Here is a 20,120-nt window from a genome sequence, read left to right on the forward strand (position 1 = left end):
TGGGTTAAAATTCTTATGCATTTCCTTTTAGTCTCCAAAATGGTGAGCTACGTTTTTCCCCCCCCCAGATAAGGACGGCTGCGTGGTTAACGTATTCTCTTCTGCTGAATTGTTTCTCATTGATTCCAGGGGATCGATTAAGTTTCTTGATAACCTTATCCTCTAAGGACAAGTTCATATTTTGAAGAGCATACACTTATAAACCAAGGAAGCAGGGAAAGAGAATCTCTTTCCTTCCCAAGGGGGGGAAAAAGGATTAAAACGGAGAAAATCGACTCCTTGAAAACAAATCCTTGGTAAGAAACTCAGGCACATCAAGTGCTTCAACATGGACTCAAGTGAGCTTGTACATTGTCCTCTTCCAAGTGGTTCTATGAACTGTAGTAGAAGGCTACTACAGCATTTTAATTTTTAGAAGGATATAATTTCATACAATATAGAATCAGTGTTGTGGTCCGCCACCGGCCTGCGGAGCTGGCAGCAGAGTCGGACAGTGAGGAGGTTGGGGAGGAACATGGGCCAGTCCTGGAGTCAGGGGAAGATCGGACGAGGGCTCTGTGTCGGAGGCAGAGAGAGGGCCAGGGTCATCTGGTAGTTATGCGCTGCCTCCGGAGTCTGACATCAGCGAGGCAGAAGAACAGTGTGAGCCTGTTCCCACTGTGCACATGTGCAGAGCTTTCAGAAGGCAAGAACAATTAAGACAAAAAGGGCGACTTGGGAAGCTTGGAGATGATTGGCCCCGCCCATAAGACATAAAAGAGGAGTCAAGGATAGTTGATGCGCAAAATATACATTGCAACGCTTATTGCAAAGCCTCTCAACTATCAAACGACAACCCGGCCTTCACATGGTGCCCCCCGTTCCCACCAATCGGGCTCTGTCGACCCTTGGGACTGGCGTCCCCTTGGGTATATCCAGCCGAAACAGCTTCCATGGATCGCCGTATCCATTCCTTTTTAGGGCTAAACAATATCGGTTGCCTCAATGTGCAAACATTGCTACAAACAGGGAAGCAGGCCCTTCTCGCTAAAATCATATAATAGCGACTGGCTGCACCACCTGACAACCCTAGCCCAGGACCGAAAACAGTGGCGTCAAATTTCCATGGAAGTCGCCTATACCCACGATGGGTGAAGAGGCGTCAAGTAAAAGTACAAGAGCCTTTGCAGGAAGCAACTTTGTTCATTCTGGTCGGTTCAAACTCTGAGAAACGCCGTTTCATTCTGTGCTCCGTTTGACCTTGCAAAACTAGATGGCAATTAGGTCCCCGGCAGCATTTCAAGGGAGATAAAGGTGGGGGCTTATCAGCCTTATCTTGAAAGACTGTGGCAGACTTCTGTAGGACTCTTCACAAACTGTTTGTGAATCATTACGAGCTGTGAATGACCATAATTCACAGCCGTTTAAATAAAAGAGGGTTTTGGGGACTGTGAGTTACGCTTTATCAGGATGCCTAGGTCAGAACAATCATTGGGTTGGAAGGGACCTTGAAGGTCTTCTAGTCCAACCCTTTATAATTGGGGTGTCAAATTTGATTCCATTGAGGGCCGCATCAGGGTTGTGTTTGACCTCAGGAGGCTGGGTTGGGCGTGGCCAGCTTGATGTCACTTGTGTCAGGGGCACCTAGGGTGGCCTGCGTGCTCTGCCAGTGAAAATGGGCTCCCAATCTCCGCTTTCGCTGGCAGAGGGTTGCAAGAGGTTGTCTCAGCCAAAAATGGAGATTGGGAGCCCCATTTTTGCTGGCAGAGACACCGCGGGCTGGTCCTTCACTGTTTCCAGGATGGCCCGCAGTCCAGATCTAAGCACCCTGTAGGCCAGGCCAGCCGGTGGGCCTTGAGTTTGACACCACTGCCTTATAGGAACCTTATACCATGCCTGAACAATCTTGCAATAATGAGTGTCATATATGAAAAGGAGAAAATTGTGTGAACTGGTAATTTCTCTCATCTGCCCTAAATACCGGTCAATACCATTAAATTAACTTGGAACAGATCCATACATTATTCATGAAAATGAAAGCTACTTTTAATATAAATTAATTCCTCCATGGGAAGGTGGGTCAAAATTAGGCAAACAGAATATATTAAATACAAAGCAGAAGGAAGGGAGACGGTTTGCTGCTATTCAATTGTACTGTTTGTGAGTCACAGGGGTCAACGTTCCCCATTTGATTGTGCAGGGGTATCTGACCCACATCAGAGTCTTAGATTTAACACCGCATTTCACAATTTTATTCTAAAATAAGGGAACAAGGAGGAATAACCCTTTTGCCCTTGCAGAGTACCAGCTAGCATATCCAAGCGGTGTACTCTGAAATTGAATTTTAATAATTGATAACCCAGAAACCATGTAGTTACAATAGCTGCGGACCGAATACGAGATGGCAAAACTCTTAACATTCCCACAAAGGCGAGAATTATATAACCATCCTTTGAATGGAATTCCACCAACAGTTACCGAAAACCACTAAAAGTATTTTTTTCAGCTCTTAATTCACATATTTCAACTATGAGATGAACGATAATAAACCAAGAGATGATTCCTAAAATACCAAAGTACCTCAAAAGTGATATTTGTCAGATGCCTCCATGTTCAGCTGCTAAATCCGTTCCATTAAGGCACAAGTGAGAAACTTGTGATGTCACGTTGCCATCACGTGACGTATTGTGACTTTTTCCCCTTTGCGGAGCTGGGGTGGGCGTGGCCTGCCAGTTGGACACCCTGCATTAAGGGATAGCTATTTGCCTCACTCATTAACAAACGTAAGGCAGGTTAACGAATCAGAATTAATGGTAAACTTCCATAAGAAATCACAACTAGAAATCTGGACCTAGATCAGTCTGGACCTAATTTGAAGTGGCACATGTTGCCTTGGCAACTAAGTATTGTTAATGCTTTTGGATGAAAACAAGACATCACCTACTCACCTACACACAGACACACACAGGATGACACCTTAGGACAGGGATGTCATACTAGATGGGTCACGTGCAGGTCAGCCCCCCCCCCAGCTCCGTGAAGGGAAAAAACATTGCGATACGTCGCGCGACGGAAACGTGACATGGCGAGTTTGACACCCGTGCCTTAGGAAAACAAGAGTCCTGTGAACGCAGTAAGTAACTGTGGCCAGGTTGCTAAGCACCTGAATGATGCTCACATGAATGGGTGGGGGTGACAACCACTAGGTTAGCGATGGCTAACCTTTTTGTTGTCACGTGTCGAAACCCAAAATGCAATGTGCACATGACCCCCCCTCCCATGCGCATGACCGAGCACTCTCCCCGCCTCCCGTGCCTGCACACATACCCGCGCCCCATTTTCAGCCTAGTCGGCCTCCCTGCAGCTTCCTGGGAGCAAAAACAGGCCATGAGGTGGGCCGCGCCCCCCTCCACTCCCCACGCATGCCCAGCAGAGAATCGAAAACCAACTAGCCAGCGGGAGATTCGCACAAATGCATGGTGGAGCTAAACTGGGGCGACGGGTAACGTGCCTGCAAAGAGAGTTCTACGTGCCACCTGTGTCACTATCACGGCACTAGGTCATAAATGCACTTTTTCGGGTCCATTGTTACTTCGAACTGTCACTAAGTGGGTGGTCATAAGTCAAGAACTATTTATTCAGATGACTCTGAGAATTTCATATAGAACGTAACTATTTTTTCTAATCAAGGGGGGAAAAATACCGCAGCTATTATCTTTAAATTAGTCTAACATGTCACCAGGTTTTTTTTAGTTTTTTTTTTTCAACAAAGCATCTATGCAGTCATTTTATAGCAATAGCAATAGCAGTTAGACTTATATACCGCTTCATAGGGCTTTCAGCCCTCTCTAAGCGGTTTACAGAGTCAGCATATTGCCCCCCACAGTCTGGGTCCTCATTTCACCCACTTCAGAAGGATGGAAGGCTGAGTCAACCTTGAGCCGGTGAGATTAGAACCGCTGAACTGCAGTTAACAGTCAGCTGAAGTGGCCTGCAGTACTGCACCCTAACCACTGCGCCACCTCGGCTCTATTTTACACCCAGCCAAAGGCGAAGGCTAATACTTTTCAACTACCAAGCCTGGATCAATTTCAAATCACCGACTAAGAAAAATGCTGTGCATAAATAAATGAAAAGCGCGGCGCGAGACCATTTGGATTTTATTTGCCAAATGGAACCCTATTCACAGAGCAATTTTTCCGTAAGGTGCGCCATCGGTACTCTGACTAAACAGGCATGCCAAACTCACAACGGAGAATAAAATGAAGCCAGCAGCGAATGCCATTCCTTTGCCAAGCTACGAAACTTACTGCAAGAAACCAAATCTGTCGGTAACTTTGTAAAGCAGGTAGTCAGCATCTTCCCAAGGCTCGATCTGGGCTCCTTCGCGTCCCTGTAGAAAGCAGAGAAGACAGATAATTAATTCATTTTCATTAACTTTTGCTACTTACAGTTCCACATAACAATTAGTGGCTGCCATGCGATGAACCTTAAAAGGAATTCCTTATTTTTATCCACAACAGCTTGACAGGGAGAACTATGGGTCAGAGTATCTTTCCCACAGCTACCTATATAGCAGTTAGACTTATATACCGCTTCATAGGGCTTTCAGCCCTCTCTAAGCGGTTTACAGAGTCAGCATATCGCCCCCACAGTCCGGGTCCTCATTTCACCCACCTCGGAAGGATGGAAGGCTGAGTCAACCTTGAGCCTGGAAGGCTGAGTCAACCTTGAGCCGGTGAGATTAGAACCGCTGAACTGCAGATAACAGTCAGCTGAAGTGGCCTGCAGTACTGCACCCTAACCACTGCGCCACCTCGGCTCTATATCCATATATATAAACAGAGGCATAGAATCAAGATCTATAAGATGTTTTATAGATGGCATTTAGATCCTAAAAAACTGGCTCTATATATCCGAATTTACAATCTAAATGCTGGAGATGTGATTGTGCTGATGCTACTTACTTTCATATACGGTGGACTTGTAAAAAGGTAAAAGCATTTTGGATAAAAAATATGGTAGATTATGCAAAATGTTCTTTAAAAAAGGATAAAGTTTACCCCTCAGTTATTTTTGTTAGGTATAATTACTGATTGTACACTTGTAGAGATTAACCTGATTTTGCATTTAATAACCGCAGGTAGACTGCTGGTGGCGCAATACTGGAAGAAGGAAGACTTGCCTACTATTCAAGAATGGACATTAAAAGTAACAAACTTAGCAGAGATGGCTAAAATATCAGCATATCTCAAGGACCATTCAAACGAGAGATGTAAACTGGAATGGAGAAGATGGATTGACTCTACTCAAAATAAATATGGGACTAAGAAATTCCAGATAGCTTATGACTGAAGAAACAAGGAATGATATAATCTGTTTAGAGCTAGCCTAGCCAGGAGTTAAAGCTCAAATGAAAGGTGATATTAACTTTTTTTAAAAGTTTATTTTAGAATGTTTTTTGTTAAAGATTTATACCCTATATTGGTTCTGGGAAGTCGTAGTGGGGAGGGGGGAGGTTGGGGGGCGTTGGGTGGGGAGGGGGGGAGGGAAGTAAATATTTGTAAAAGTTGTTTTTTTTTTCAAAATTCTCAATTAAAAAAAAAAGATTGCGGGAAGTACTAGTATCGCTTTCTAAAACCCTAGTAAGACCACACCTGGAATTCTGCAACCAATTTTGGTCACCATACTACGAAAAAGATGTGGAGACTTTTGGGAAAAGTTCAGAGAAGAGCAAGTGAGATGATCTAAGGCATGGCGAACCTATGGCACGCGTGCCACAGGTGGCGGATGGAGTCATTTGTTAGGGCACCAGAGGCGCTGCCCTGTCAGATGCGCGCTAGCCAATTGACCAGCTTTCTTTTGAGGCCGTTTTTCACCCTCGGAGAGCAAAAAACCAGTCCTATGGGCAAACCGGAAATTCGAAAATGGACTTCCGGTTTGCTCGTAGGACCATTTTTCACCCTCTGGCTTCCTGAAGGCTCCGGAGGGTGAAAAACGGCCTTAGAGCCAAACCAGAAGTTACTTCCGGTTTGCTTGCAGGGCTGATTTTTGCCCTCCAGAGCCTTCAGGGAAGCCTCCTGAAGGCTCTGGCGGTCATAAATTGGCCCTACGGACCAACTGAAACTCAAACTTCCCGAACTTCCGGGTTCCCCGTAGGTCTGTTTTTCACCCTCCGGAGCCTTCAGGGAAGCTCCTGAGGCTCCGAAGGGCATCCAGTGGGGCGGGGGGAGGCTGTTTTCGCCCTCCCTGGGCTCCTAGAAAGCCTCTGGAGCCTGAGGAGGGCGAAAAAACCATGCCAAAAGTGCGGGGGTGTTGTTGTTGAGCGCATAGCATTATGGGTATGGCACGCCCGCACACGACCCACTACGCTCCCCCCGCTTTTGGCACAGGAGCCAAAAAAAGTTTGCCATCACTGATCTAAGGTTTGGAGACGAAAACATAAGAAAAATGGCTGCAAGGTTTGGGCTTGGCTCCTTTAAAGAAAAGAAGAATTAGGGGTGACATGATAGCAGCATTCCAGTATTTTGAGGGGCTGCCACAAAGAACAGAGGGTCAAATTATTCCCAAAGCACCAAAGGGCAGGACAAGAAGCAATGGTTGGAAACTAATCGAAAAGAGAAGCAACCTAGAATTAAGGAGACTCTTCCTAACAGTGAGGACAATTAACCAGGGGAAGGGAACAGCTTGCCTCCAGAAATTGTGAGTGCTTCATCACTGGAGGTTTTTATGAAGAGTCTAGACCAGTGGTAGTCAACCTGGTCCCTACCGCTGCGATTTCTCCGCGGGTCGCCCATGAGGCCAATGATGAAGGAAGACACGGACACGAGTTCCCTCGGGATGAGACGACCCGGAGCAGAGTCCGGAGGCCTCTTTTATTGAGAATACACCAAGAAAGGGTGGAGTTGCAAGGTCTATGTAGGCCAATCATGGTCGTACAAGTCTATGGTATATGGTAACTCATTTACTGCCACCCAGACCTCTGACCCTAGTAATGCTCATAGTCAGCAGGTAAATCTTTTACTGGCACACAAACTTCTGACCCCATAATGCTCAGAGTCAGCAAGTTGTAACCTCTGTCCTACATAATGCTCAGAGTCAGCAGTTTGTATTACTGACCTTATGGTATAGTAAATCACTATTGCTGTTGTATACGTGTTCCAGCATACCTATGCATGCCTGCACTTATGTTACAACATACCGCCCACTAGTGGGCGTTCCAGCTTTCATGGTGGGCGGTAGGGATTTGCTGTAACTCTGCTTTATCAATTTTATAAAGTAAAGTTAGTTCCCTACTTTATAAATCACCATTACTGTGGAACCGGCGGGCGGTTAGAAAATTTTACTACTAACAGAGATACAAAAGTGAGCGGTAGGTAGAAAAAAGTTGATTACCCCTGGTCTAGACAGTCACTTATCTAAAATAGAGCCAAGGTGGCGCAGTGGTTAAATGCAGCACTGCAGGCTACTGCTAGATCAGCAGGTCAGCGGTTCAAATCTCACCGGCTCAGGGTTGACTCAGCCTTCCATCCTTCCGAGGTGGGTAAAATGAGGACCCAGATTGTTGGGGGCAATATGCTGACTCTCTGTAAACCGCTTAGAGAGGCCTGAAAGGCCTATGAAGCGGTATATAAGTCTACTGCTATTGCTATTGCTATTGCTAAAAAAAAAATAGTATCTCCTGCTTGAGCAAAGGGCTGGACTAGAAGACCTTCAAGGTCCCTTCCAGCTCACTCTATTCTAAATCGTCTATAGGTGTGCACAGGTGTTCTCTCAACAGAGGTACATGATGAGATTGCCTGCAAACAATGGAGAATGTATCTGCATTATAATTTTCCTAATCAACTCTGGTGCCAGCTGCTCCTCCCATTTATCCAGTAGTAATTATCCATCTCATGTTCAGCTACAAAAGAAATATTAGCAAATAACTACAGTTCACGGTCACGTGATTAGAATTCAGACGCTTGGCAACCGGCATATATTTAGGATGGTTGCAGTGTCCCGGGGTCACATGATCACACTTTGTGACTGTTGTAAACAAGGCTTCCCAAGAGCCTGAAGCAAACTCCTTGTCCCGAAAAGACCCCTTTTATTAATTGGCTGTGAATTCTGCTCATTCACAGCCAGCAAAGTCTTTTAAGGGAGGATTTACGGTCATAGACCTTATCTGCCTTGGAGAGCTGCCCAGCCAGATATTTGCAAAATGTGGCAAGGAGTCACGGAGAGTCAGGAACCAATTAAGTGAACTAATGGTCTCCTGCAAACTCCACTCCCCTTTCACTCCTCTTTTATTCCCTCTGGGAGGGACCATTCATCGTCCACCTGTGGCCTTACTCCCGAGTCGACCTCTGTTCTTTAGCTGTTACCTTCGTCTGGCAACTCTGTGCATGCGCACACTGGGAACAGGCTCCAGCTGTTCCTCTGCCTCACTGATGTCTGACTCTGAAGGCAGTTGATAACTGGCAGACGGCCCTGGTCCCATTTCTGCTTCCGACACAGAGCCCTCGTCAGAGCCTTCCCCAGACTCCAGGACTGGCCCATGTTCCTCCCCAACCCTCCCCACTGTCCGAATCTGCTGCCAGCTCTGCTGGCCGCTGGCGGACCACAACAGTGAATTTCTGATGTGCAAAATCAATGGGGAAACCAGATTCACTTAGCAACGTTATTAACCTAACTACTGCATATAAATTTAATAAATAAATATTTCTTTTTTCCCCTTCTGTCTTTTGCAATATAGACATTATTACAAAATAAATAATTCCAGGTAAGCTCTATTTCCTACCTGGAATTGGAGTGAATCTTTCCACGCTACCCTGCTCTTCCTTTTACAACATGTTGCTACAACAGCTACTTAAGAAAACAAGAGGGCACCACAACAATTGGGTAAGATTGAGAGAATGGAGCAGGTGTGGATGCTTATTTGCTCATCATCTGATCATCTGAGCTACTCGTTATTCAGTCCAAGAGAGCAGAATAGCCCATGACACAATTATTTAAGAATTATACAAACTTACTCGGTCGTACTTGGCAACTATCTCAGCACGTTCTTGAGCAAGTTTGACAGCAGCATCCTGTTCAACATCAGTACCTGGGGGAGAAAAAGATAGAAAATGGATACAGCTGTGCAGCTTCTATCTATCTCTTTTTTGATGATCAGCGTTTAAAGAAATACATAAAAGGAATGTTTCTTCCTTGTAAACCTAATACTAATGGTTGCAAAAAGAGTCTCTTTAAGCATTGGCTGTTTAAAAGTGACAATTTTTCATCTGCTGCCTTTTGCAATATTTTTGTAGTTTTTGGTAGTTTTAGCAAACTATAACACAAAGCGGGTTGGTTTGTTTTTTTCAAAATTAGTAAAACTGGATCAAGTTAGCCCTTCAGAAAATTAAAATCTGTGGTCTTATGTAAAGAATTTAAGCAGTAAAGCAGAAAGTTTGAATAACACTTCCAATGAAATATAAAGATAATATATCATCGATAATATCAATTCCAAGGCCTTCATTTATATAGGACAGTAGCTGGATTTCAACCTTTTGTTAAAAATGCAGGATTTATAACCAAGTTTCTTAATCCTAATTTCAATATTAGAATCGCTAAGGACAAAACAACCATCTGTAAGATCTTTTTTTTTAGCAATCAACTTAAAGAGAAATAGTCTGCCTGTTATTATGAACCATATTTACACAATGTCCTTAATGCAAGTTGCCCTTGACTTACAGCAGTTCATTTAGTGAACATTCAAAGTTACAACGGCAATGAAAAAAATGACGTGCGACCATTTTTCACACTTATGACCATTGCAGCATCCTTATAGTCTTGCGATCTAAATTCAGACACTTGGAAACTGACTCATATTTACGACCGTCGCAGTGTCCCAGAGTCACATGATCACCAACCTCTGACAAGCATGGGGGAAGCCATATTCACTCAACCACCAGGTTATTCATTTAACAACTGCGGTGATTCACTTAATAAATGTAGCAAGAAAAGTTGTAGAAGGGGGCAAAACTCACTTGACAAAGGTTTCACTTAGCAAGATAAATTTTGGGCTCAACTGGGGTCATAAGTTGAGGACTGCATCTGTTAGAGCAGGGGTGGGTTCTGGCTTCTTTTACTGCCGGTTCACTCAGGGATGGGCTTTGGCCATGGGCGTGCTTGATGCGTGTGATGCGCGCATGCACAGTAGGTTAAAAAAGGCCAGAAACCAAGATAGGCGCCGCCAATAAAACTGGTTCGGCAGCGTGGCCGGGCGAGTTACTATCTACTCGGTTGAACCGAGCCGAACCGGTAGGAACCCACCTCTATGTTAGAGGTAAGAAGAAACCAGCAAAGAGCACCATGTCCAGATACCATCAAAGCTGACGACAGAGCACAGAACAAACTCAGAGAAGTAGTGCAGGACAGTGCAGGATGTGGAGAGACCTGACCCAGAGAATCCCCGAGGACAGCTGACTGAATAGATAACATCAGCATCAGGCAATAATCCAGACCAGCGGTCACCAACTGGTGGCCCATGGACCACTGGTGGTCCACGAGAAAATGTTGGTGGTCTGCAGAAAAATTATTTGCATTTTTTATATTGCACTAAATCAGGGGTCCTCAAACTACGGTCCCTGGGCCAGATATGTGCAATGAATGTTTGTATTGCTGCAAACAATAGACCCTCTTCAGGGTCTTTTTGTGCGGATCGGAGGGTGGGATAAATTTTGACTTGCGGTCTGCTTCAGCTTGCTGGTGAGGGGCTTTGGGTGGAGGCTGGAGGGAAGTGCCGCTAGTGGCAAAGAGCTGGAGGGCCTTGTTCCAGCGGGACTGCATTATGGGCTGGAACTGGCTGACCATCTCAGCCCGCTGAGTCTCCAGGCATCGTACCTGGCCTTGCACTCCCACAGGTCTTCCCTCTGCTTGGAAAGCCTATGCTCGTAGTCCTCAGTGAGGTGCTTCTGCTGAGCCTCCTTTTCGGTCAGATCCAATTTGAACTGAGCTGTTTTGCCAACTCTTTCTCACGGTGGCTGCTTAGCTCCAACAACTCCTTCCTGTTGATCCCGGGCCGGCAGGCGAGGAGGGGTTGGGAGGGGAGGGCCGAGTAGAGCCCAGCGAGGTGCCCCTTGACGCGAGTGACATCGAGTTGGCCACGCCCACCCAGTCAGATGCCCACCTAGCCATGCCCACCTACCCACTAGGCAGATCATATTAGTGGCCCGCGGGATATAAAATTATGAATTTAGTGGTTGATGGCCCCCCCGATCCAGACATAGTAAAACCTGCTAAACGTTTCAACGATGCAGATCACTTTCCCACTGAGATGCAAAAAGCGTTTTGTGCTAAGGCAAAACGATTCCTCAGCACCCAAACTAGGAAGGCAAAATTCCCGACAAGGCAGAAGGTTTCAAAAGCTCTTCTCACTTTCACTAGCCCTATTATTTCTGCCAAGGAATGGATGGGTCTCGCAGCTTTTCGGAAGCACGTGCTCTTATTTTTACATTCCTCCCGGTTGCAAATTGGCCAAGCTTAAGGTAGTTAACAAAGCACAGCTATTATCCATGCTGGGAAGCGACTGCCCTCCGATGTTGAAAAACAAATCAGATCCGATTCAGGAAACCGTGAAGATCAGAACGTTTTCAGACAGCTCAAGGTGCTCTTGTTTTCTCCCTCGATCACTGGGGGTCACCCAATGATCACAGGGTGCTGCTGAGCGAGAAGACATTAGGTCATCCCCCAAAAAAATAAAAATAAAGCAGTAGAGCCATTATAAAAGCAAGTGACAGAAATAATGGTCTGACTCACCAAGAGAGTCAACAGGGAAGTGAAACGAAGGAGACAGAGAGGCATTCAGACTCGGTGAATATTAATCAGAAGATAAAGGAAATCTCCTATCTCCAATTCCCTTACCTCCTTGAGCAAAAGAAGTAAACTGTGGAGTTGGTAAATTAGAGGTCTCAGGGCCAAGCTTCAATCCCTGAAGCTTTTCAATTAGCCAACCTAGGAATAAAGAGTCTTTATGCAAATGGGGTGTTTGCAGATGGCTACAGGCCGGAATGAGGATTTGGTGCAGCGGTGTTTTTAGGAAGTTGATGAGCATCTTCACGTTCCTATCCCGCTTCTCTCTGCAGGATGCTTTAATGAGCCCCCCGACAGAAAAGATTGTCAGTCCTTTTGTCAGTTACTTCACTGTGTAAGTCAAGCACATTATGAGTTTCAAGGCACTGCCCGGCCCACCTTCCTCAACATGCAGGGTCTACATCTGTTGATGATCACTTTCAAAATCCCCCAATGAACTAGCCAAATGTAATTCTGGATCCCAGTGTTATGAGACTGTATTAGATTTCGTTTAGGCTTATCCCTAGTTTCTAAGAATATCTTATACGATAACCAAGAAATGTTATGTAATAACCAAATGTGCAGGTCATTTTTCAACGTGCAAAACGTATCGATCATATATGTTACTGAGAGAAAGAAGGAGACAGGTGCTACTCCTGGTAGCTACTATGTAAGTATTACACTATGTAAAATCCTACATAACCCGTTTTCCCGAAAATAAAACCTATCCCAAAAATAAGACCTAGCATGCTTACATGTGTGCCTAATATAAGCCCTACTCTCAAAATAAACCCTACATAAGAGCCTGCACAGCTGGCCGTTCACCCGTTCTGTCTGAGTGCTCATGGTGCCACAGCCACGAGGCGAGGCGGGGGATAGTAATAGCAATAGCAGTTAGACTTATATACCGCTTCATAGGGCTTTCAGCCCTCTCCAAGCGGTTTACAGAGTCAGCATATTGCCCCCAACAACAATCCGGGTCCTCCTTTTACCCACCTCGGAAGGATGGAAGGCTGAGTCAACCCTGAGCTGGTGAGATTTGAACAGCCGAACTGCAGAACTGCAGTCAGCTGAAGTAGCCTGCAGTGCTGCATTTAACCACTGCGCCACCTCGGTTGGAGCTGCCCCACATGCCCCCCCACCGGCTTACCTCAGGGCCCCTGCAGCCAGCCAACCACATCCCGACCCGTACCTTGTGGCAGCAGCATTAGGAGCCATGTGCAGAAGGAGCCCATGTGGCCGCCGGCCCACTTCTTCTGCTTGCTCGCAGCCGTAATGGAGCAGGAGGCTGAGCAACGTGCTGGTGTCGCGGCCACGAAGTGAGGCAGGTGTCGGAGCCTCCCCTCTCACCACGAGCAAGCAGAACTAGTGGGCCTTCTGTACATGGGGGGAAATAAGACAACTCCAAAAAATAAGCCCTAGTGCTTATTTTGGGGTCGAAAAGAAAATAAGACCCGGTCTTATTCTCAGGGAAACACGGGTACTCATATAATAAATATTGATTAGTGTTAAGAGTGATAGATGGAATCTTTTTTGGTGAAGGGAACAAAGATGAAGTTTCACTATTATATTACATCTCCCACAGCACCCCCCCCCCAAAAAAAAACCAGGAACCATATAAATACAACATATGGAGTAACCCAACACATATTCTGGAGAGAAAGAAATTTCCCTGACGATGGGCTCCATCCAGCATGAGCCCGAAAGCTTGGAAGAATAAACCTTTGGTGACCGACTCAGATTGGATCCCGTGAGAAAAAAACAGCATGGTAAATCCAGCAGATCCTAAGCTGGGCTACCCTCAATGTGTCCAAAAACTTGTCCCATACAGGCTTCACAAAAACAAGCTATATAAGATTTTGCTTAGCTCGCTTGGAAATACCCAAACCTTCCAATTCTGACTTTTTCAACCCTTAGCTGCAGTCTGCACTGAACGATAGTAAACTATAAATTATGTGGTCATTGATAAAACAGAAAAGCAGCTGTATCTATTCCTAAGCCAATTTGTTTGAATATGGCAGCTATTTAGAAGCAATAACAATCACTTGTTTTGACTCCTTGAGCAATGACTGTATGCTTAGGATTTATGGTGGCATCACTCTGTTGTGTTTGTTCAACAACATTCCTACCATAATCTCATGTTCTAACATTCTTTGGTCATGAAGCCAACAATCTAATCAGAGAATGGGTAGTAAAATGCCTCCTCCCACTTCTGCTTTGTTATTTAAGCCTACCATTGTTGTAAAAAGGAAGGATAAGTGAATTAACCTTATTAAGAAAATGAGGACGTTTACCCATCTTGCCAAAATTGAACAGATTAAGGGTAGCCCCCATTCCTTTCTCCCCATAATGTCTCCCAGCACTGTTCTTGGCTACTTCTGAAGAGATGTTGTAGGGAGAAGTGCCCCGTACAGCTTTTATCCCAACCACTAAGAATCTTCCGCAGGGCTCTATGACATAATACAGGTTCTTTGAGACAGCAGAGAAATCTTGCAATAATGATAGTTAGTTAGGCACTCTACCTTGTGTTCTGACCCCCCTCGTCCCACATCAACACACACTCCGAGCCAAAGATAAGTTATGGCATTTAAGTAACAGATAGACATGTCCTTGGCAGCAAACCGGCACAGACAAGCTTGGGCAGCAATAAACACAGATAAGGCTTGGCAGCAATCTAGCCTGTCAAGCTCATAACAATGTTCTCCGACATTCATTCCTGCGTTGACTTCTGCAAGAGGGGCGTGTGCACAAGTAGTCTTTTTATAGTCTGGAGAGGAGCCTAATGACCACCAGCTGAGTGCAATTACCTCCTGTAACTGTGCAACTGTTCCTGATGCCTATTTGCTCTTCAGTGCCGTGCATCCAGGAACAACTCACTGCTGGCTTCTGCATCACTCTCCCTTGTCTCCTCCCCACTGGTCCAAGGCTCAGATGCCTCCTGGTGGCCAACCAGCCTCTCTGCGCCCTGCTCAGAGTCGGAACCCTGTCCAGGGTCCTCCACATCTTCCAGAGCCGACTCATAGGGCCCCTCGCTGTCGGAGTCTGGTGGCAGCTCCAATGGCTCCTGCTGGGCCACAACACCTTGCTTCTTTTCTGCCCCAAAATAAGCACCAGGTCTGATTTTCAGGGGATGTCAGGGTCCTACCTTAGGACCACCGCAGTCACGCCTGCCACACCCCGACACCTGTTGCACTGCTGCCCAACGTCTTCTGCAGCTGCTTGTGGCCAGACGCCGCGTGGCTCATCACACTGGTGCAGCCGCTCGTGGCATGACGGTATGAGGCTTGTCATGCCGATGTGGCCGTTCGCAGCAGGACGCTGTGTGGTGTGTTGTGACATTGCGCGCGCAAGCGGTGGCTCCAGCATGATGAGCCTTGTGGCGTCCTGCTGCAAGTGGCTGCAGAAGAACTTGGGCAGTGTCACGACAGGTGCTGGGCCTTGGGAAGTCTGGCTGCAGTGGTGCTAAGGGAAGTGGATGCAGGGCAGCTCCACCACCCCCCTCGCCCTCGCTTGATTTTTACACCTGCGCCTCATCCCACCTTGTACAACAAGACATTGGGCGGGGCTTAACTCAGGCTTATTTTGGGAGGTAAGGCTTATATTAGGCGCAGGCATGAAAATCAGGCTAGGGCTTATAGTTGCCATATTTGAACAATACCACAGTATTTACATCAGGTCCTAGGCCAGGGGTCAGCAATCTGTGGCGCTGGAGCCGCATGTGGCTCTTTCATCCCTCTGCTGCGGCTCCCTGTCGCTCAAAATATGTGTCACAACCGCCAATGGGTGACACCTGCAGCACGGGATTTATTGAGCTTTTCAACCCCAGTAGGCCAACCATGGATAAATTCAAGAAAAGAAAAGTTGCAGAAGGAAACAGAACCTTTAATTCAAATACGTATGCTGGTTTTGCGGGCGCTCAGAAAACAGACAGGCACAGGAAAGATTTTGTGGCTCCCAGTGTTTTCTTTTGGGTGGGAAACAGGTCCAAATGGCTCTTTGAGTGTTTAAGATTGCTGACCCCTGTCCTAGGCATATGGGAAGAGGGTTTCTTATGGATGCAAGACCTGTATAAGACCTGATAGAGGGGAAAACCCCACGGAACCAGCCACAGAAGCGGAGCCAAAAGTAGAAAACTCAACAATGAGGCAATACAAGAGACAGAAACTAATGTATTTGAATTTAACCCTCGGCATCTTCTAATCGTTCGCCATTAACCTCTGAGTATTAAGGGGCGCAAACTGCATGCATAAAATTACAATGCTTTCACTCCGTCAAGAAAAGTGAAGCTACTGACATGTGTATCAGTGTAACTGCTAAATCCACCCATGTACGTATGTGCTTCCTTTAAGTGTGGGAAGAACACACTGAGAAAGCAGCGAAGTAATTACTGGCATACAACAGTTTCTTCTTGAATCCTGGCAAAAAGCTGGCTGAATTTGCTGCCTTCCTCAATCTCTGGAGTTGCAGAAATTACCCTAGCCATCAGGAAACCGTGGATCCATTTTAATTGCATGTAGCATCACTGAAATTCCTTGTCCCCTCATTTAACCACTTAAACAAATTAGCTGCATAAGCGCCTGACCGCCTGCACACCATTAAGGTCTTTGTTATTAGCAATGCCGTTTTCAAAGCCTTCCTACCAGGGGACTAAAATTCCTCAGGATAGTGTCAAAGAAAGGTAACAACAGGGATTGGGTGAAACTAGGCCGATCTGAGTCTGGTTAGGAGATGGGTGGGAAATTAGGAACACCCCATGGACAGATACCATCTGTGCTTTTCAGTGTAAAAAATGGGCAGATCTCAGGTTTGGGGTATCAGCCCCACACCCCAAAACAATACCAATACCAAACAATACCTGGCAGGTTGAGCTAGATGCTAAACCATGGCTCAGAGGGTGGAGCAAATGACTTACTGCAGCTAATTATTATCCACAAATTACCAGAGTTTCTGTAATACTTGGGGTTTAGCATTAAATTTCACAAATAGGGAGCACATCCACAAGAAGGCTGGGTTGATGGCAGTCAAGTGAGCACTTCACATGGTTGGAAACAAGCCATTTGGACACCAAAGCCAGTAAAACACACACACACACACACACACACACACACACACACACGTCTAATAAATAAGAAAAAAAAATAGTCCAGCTTATGATAAATCACGTAGCTATCTAGCAGCTGATTCCATATTTTTTCCAGTTGGCAGCATCCGAAAGAAAACATGGATTACAAATTCAATAAAAAGGTATTACGGTAGAAGATTATTGACGTAGTGCCTGTTGTTTTTTTTTTCTTCTCTAGCATTTTACACAGAAAGGTCAATGCATAAAATACTTTTAAGAGATATGGAGCCAAATCTACTCCTCTTTTAAAAGTACGGTTTGGGGGAAAACTACATACAAAAGACGTATCTTATACACTGATAATCACTACTAGGCAAAGTTATCTGAACAAGTCCTATTTTAAAGGAAAGCAGTTGAAATAGATAGACCACAGGCAAAACGGCTATTTTATCAAAAGCTTCCTTGCGATGCTAAGAATAAGTCACTAAAGCATGCAATTTCATTTTGGGATTGTATTTTACCGTAGAAGTTCTCTTTCCTTGAGCGGCCCCGAATCCTATTTACAGTTTTAGTCCTCATTGAGCAAGAGCCTCTATTTCCAGATCGCCGGGCAGCAATCAATCATACAAAGTCCATCCTGTTCACGCGTGCAGAAAAATCCGAGCCAGTACCCGTCTTTCTTCTTTTGCTCGAAGGGAAAAAAACAAACAAACCCCGAGACCTTCAAGTAACTCGGAGGCTCCGAATATCAAATTCCTTCAAACACTCGGCCCAATGTAGCCACGCTTTGCTGTCTACGGAGCTTTAAGACAATGGTGCCATTGGTGAACCGTGAACGACACACGCCAAGTATTTCCCTTCCCAGCCTACACGTTCCAGCATTCCACTCCAGAAGGAACAAGTCTCCAGCAAACTTGTTTCACAACCGCTTGGGACGCACAACATCAAGGACGGCAATGAATACAGTAGCCAGAACAGAATATCAAATGATATTGTCCTTGGTTACAAAGTAGTTCAATTGTGACTATTAAATATGCACAGAGACAGAATGTTCCCCCTTCAAAAAAAAAGAAAAAGAGTTAAAAAATAAATAAAATAAAAAAACTTGTTCCATGCAAGCTTCACAAAAACAAGCTACAGAAGATTGTGTTATCGTGTGCTTTTGCTCTCTTGGAAATACCCAAACATTCCAATTCAGCAAATCCTTCATTAAAGTATTAAAATTCTTGTGGGTGGCAACTCCGGGACTTGACGCTGTCTTAATGAACGTTGAGGGACAGTTTTTAAAAGAATTAAGCTAAAAGGCAATGCAACACGCCTACCAGAAAGCCTCTTTAGCTTCGGTGCAGCCTGTCTCTGAATTGCAACCATTCATTTAGTGACGGCTTGAAGCTGCAATGGCACAGGAAAGGGACTTACGACCGTTTTCACGCTTATGACCGTTGCAGCAACCCCATGCGTCACGTGATCAAAATCTAAACTCTTGGCAACTGATTCACACGTGTGACGATTCGCAGCGTCCCAGGATGATGTGACCAGATTTTGCGACCTTCTGACAAACCAAGTTCAATGGGGAAGCCGGGTTCCCTCAATAACTGTGTTACCCTGTTTCCCTGAAAATAAAGACCTCCCCAGAGCCGAGGTGGCGCAGTGGTTAAATGCAGCACTGCAGGCTACTTCAGCTGACTGCAGTTCTGCAATTCGGCTGTTCAAATCTCACTGGCTCAAGGGTGACTCAGCCTTCCATCCTTCCGAGGTGGGTGAAATGAGGACCCGGATTGTTGGGGGCAATATGCTGACTCTGTAAACCGCTTAGAGAGGGCTGAAAGCCCTATGAAGCGGTATATAAGTCTAACTGCTATTGCTATTGCTAGATAATAAGCCCAATCGAGCTCTTGAGCGCATGCGCTAAAATAAGCCCTCCCCTGAAAATAAGCCCTCCCTGGAAATATTGCAACACAGCAGCAGCCATGAGGTGACCACACTTGATGCGTCCTGCACCTCAAAAATAAAGAACCGAAAAATGAAATTTCTGCCGATTACCTCCCTCCGACCGATTAGATCGCACAGACTGGGCCTCCTCCGAATCCCATCCGCCAGTCAATGTCGACTGGCGACTACACGGAGGAGAGCCTTTTCTGTTGCAGCTCCGACCCTGTGGAACGATCTCCCCGTCGAGATCCGCACCCTCACCACCATCCAGACCTTTCGCGCAGCCCTCAAGACCTGGCTCTCCCATCAGGCCTGGGGATAGGTTCCCAATTTACCCGCCCGAGTGTTGACTGTGGAATGAAAGTTGTGTTTTTATTATTTTTCTTTTGTTCACATTTTGTTTGTTTTTTGATATTGCACCCCCTTCCCCGTGATTGTAAGCCGCCCTGAGTCCCCTCAGGGAAAAGGGCGGCCTATAAATCTTAATAAATGACTAAAAAAAAAAATGACTAAATGACTAAATTGCGACTGTCAATAAAAGACCAGATCAGGGATCTGCCTGAAAGGAAGAAGCAGCAGAATCAAATTTCACCTGGTTTCCTGATCACTGATCTCGTATATTAGATCGATGTGAGAAAGATACGGAACCCCCACAATAATTTAACAACACCGCTGGAGCGATGTGCCATCGAAGCACTCCGCGTGCATTGCCCCGAATGACTTCTAAACTTCCATGAACAAGGAGCACATACAAAGCTGAGTAAAAAACTAAAATCTAGCAGCAGCTGCATATTTTCTGTTTCCAGGAAGAAGTTCAATTACATTCCTCGTTTCGGTGGAACAAGCAGAGAATGAAATATAAAACAAATCACACTGTTTCCCCCCTGCCCTCCCCCCCAATACAAAAACCAACATCTCTGGTTCACGTAACATGGAAACCTTGCTTTGATAAGCCTCTGGCGATAGGTTAAAGCTCTTAGTAGTTCTGGGGAAAACCTTTATTTATTTGCCACTTAGGTATAATATTATTTAGCATATCAACCTATTGCTCAACAGTAGTAACTGTGAGAGGGATCTTGGAGTCCTAGTGGACCAACCATTTAAATAGGAGCCAGCAGCTGCCAAAAAAGCCAACGCAGTTCTAGGCTGCATAAACAGAGAGAGAGAATCAAGATCACGTGAAGTGTTAATACCACTTTACAAGGCCTTGGTACGGCCACACTTGGAATACTGCATTCAGTTTTGGTCACCACAATGTAGAAAAGATGTTGGGACTATAGAAAGAGTGCAGAGAAGAGCAACAAAGATGATTAGGGGACTGGAGAATGAA

At 45.6% G+C, this 20,120-nt stretch overlaps 1 protein-coding gene across 1 annotated transcript in view; it reads right to left on the bottom strand.

Moving 5' to 3' along the window:
• The window catches only part of LOC116511126 (USP6 N-terminal-like protein), an 87,707-nt gene extending 69,923 nt beyond the window's left edge, over window positions 1-17,784 (bottom strand). Inside the window, exons 1-3 of the mRNA XM_032220944.1 lie at window positions 17,380-17,784; window positions 8,994-9,067; window positions 4,290-4,372 (exon numbers count right to left, since the gene is read on the bottom strand). Coding sequence (XP_032076835.1) covers window positions 4,290-4,372; window positions 8,994-9,067; window positions 17,380-17,437 — 215 coding nt within the window. The 5' untranslated portion in view covers window positions 17,438-17,784. The remainder of the gene's footprint in view (window positions 1-4,289; window positions 4,373-8,993; window positions 9,068-17,379) is intronic.
• Between the last annotated feature and the right edge of the window lie 2,336 nt (window positions 17,785-20,120).

Source organism: Thamnophis elegans, chromosome 7 (genome assembly GCF_009769535.1).
Source record: "Thamnophis elegans isolate rThaEle1 chromosome 7, rThaEle1.pri, whole genome shotgun sequence".
NCBI lineage: Eukaryota > Metazoa > Chordata > Lepidosauria > Squamata > Colubridae > Thamnophis > Thamnophis elegans.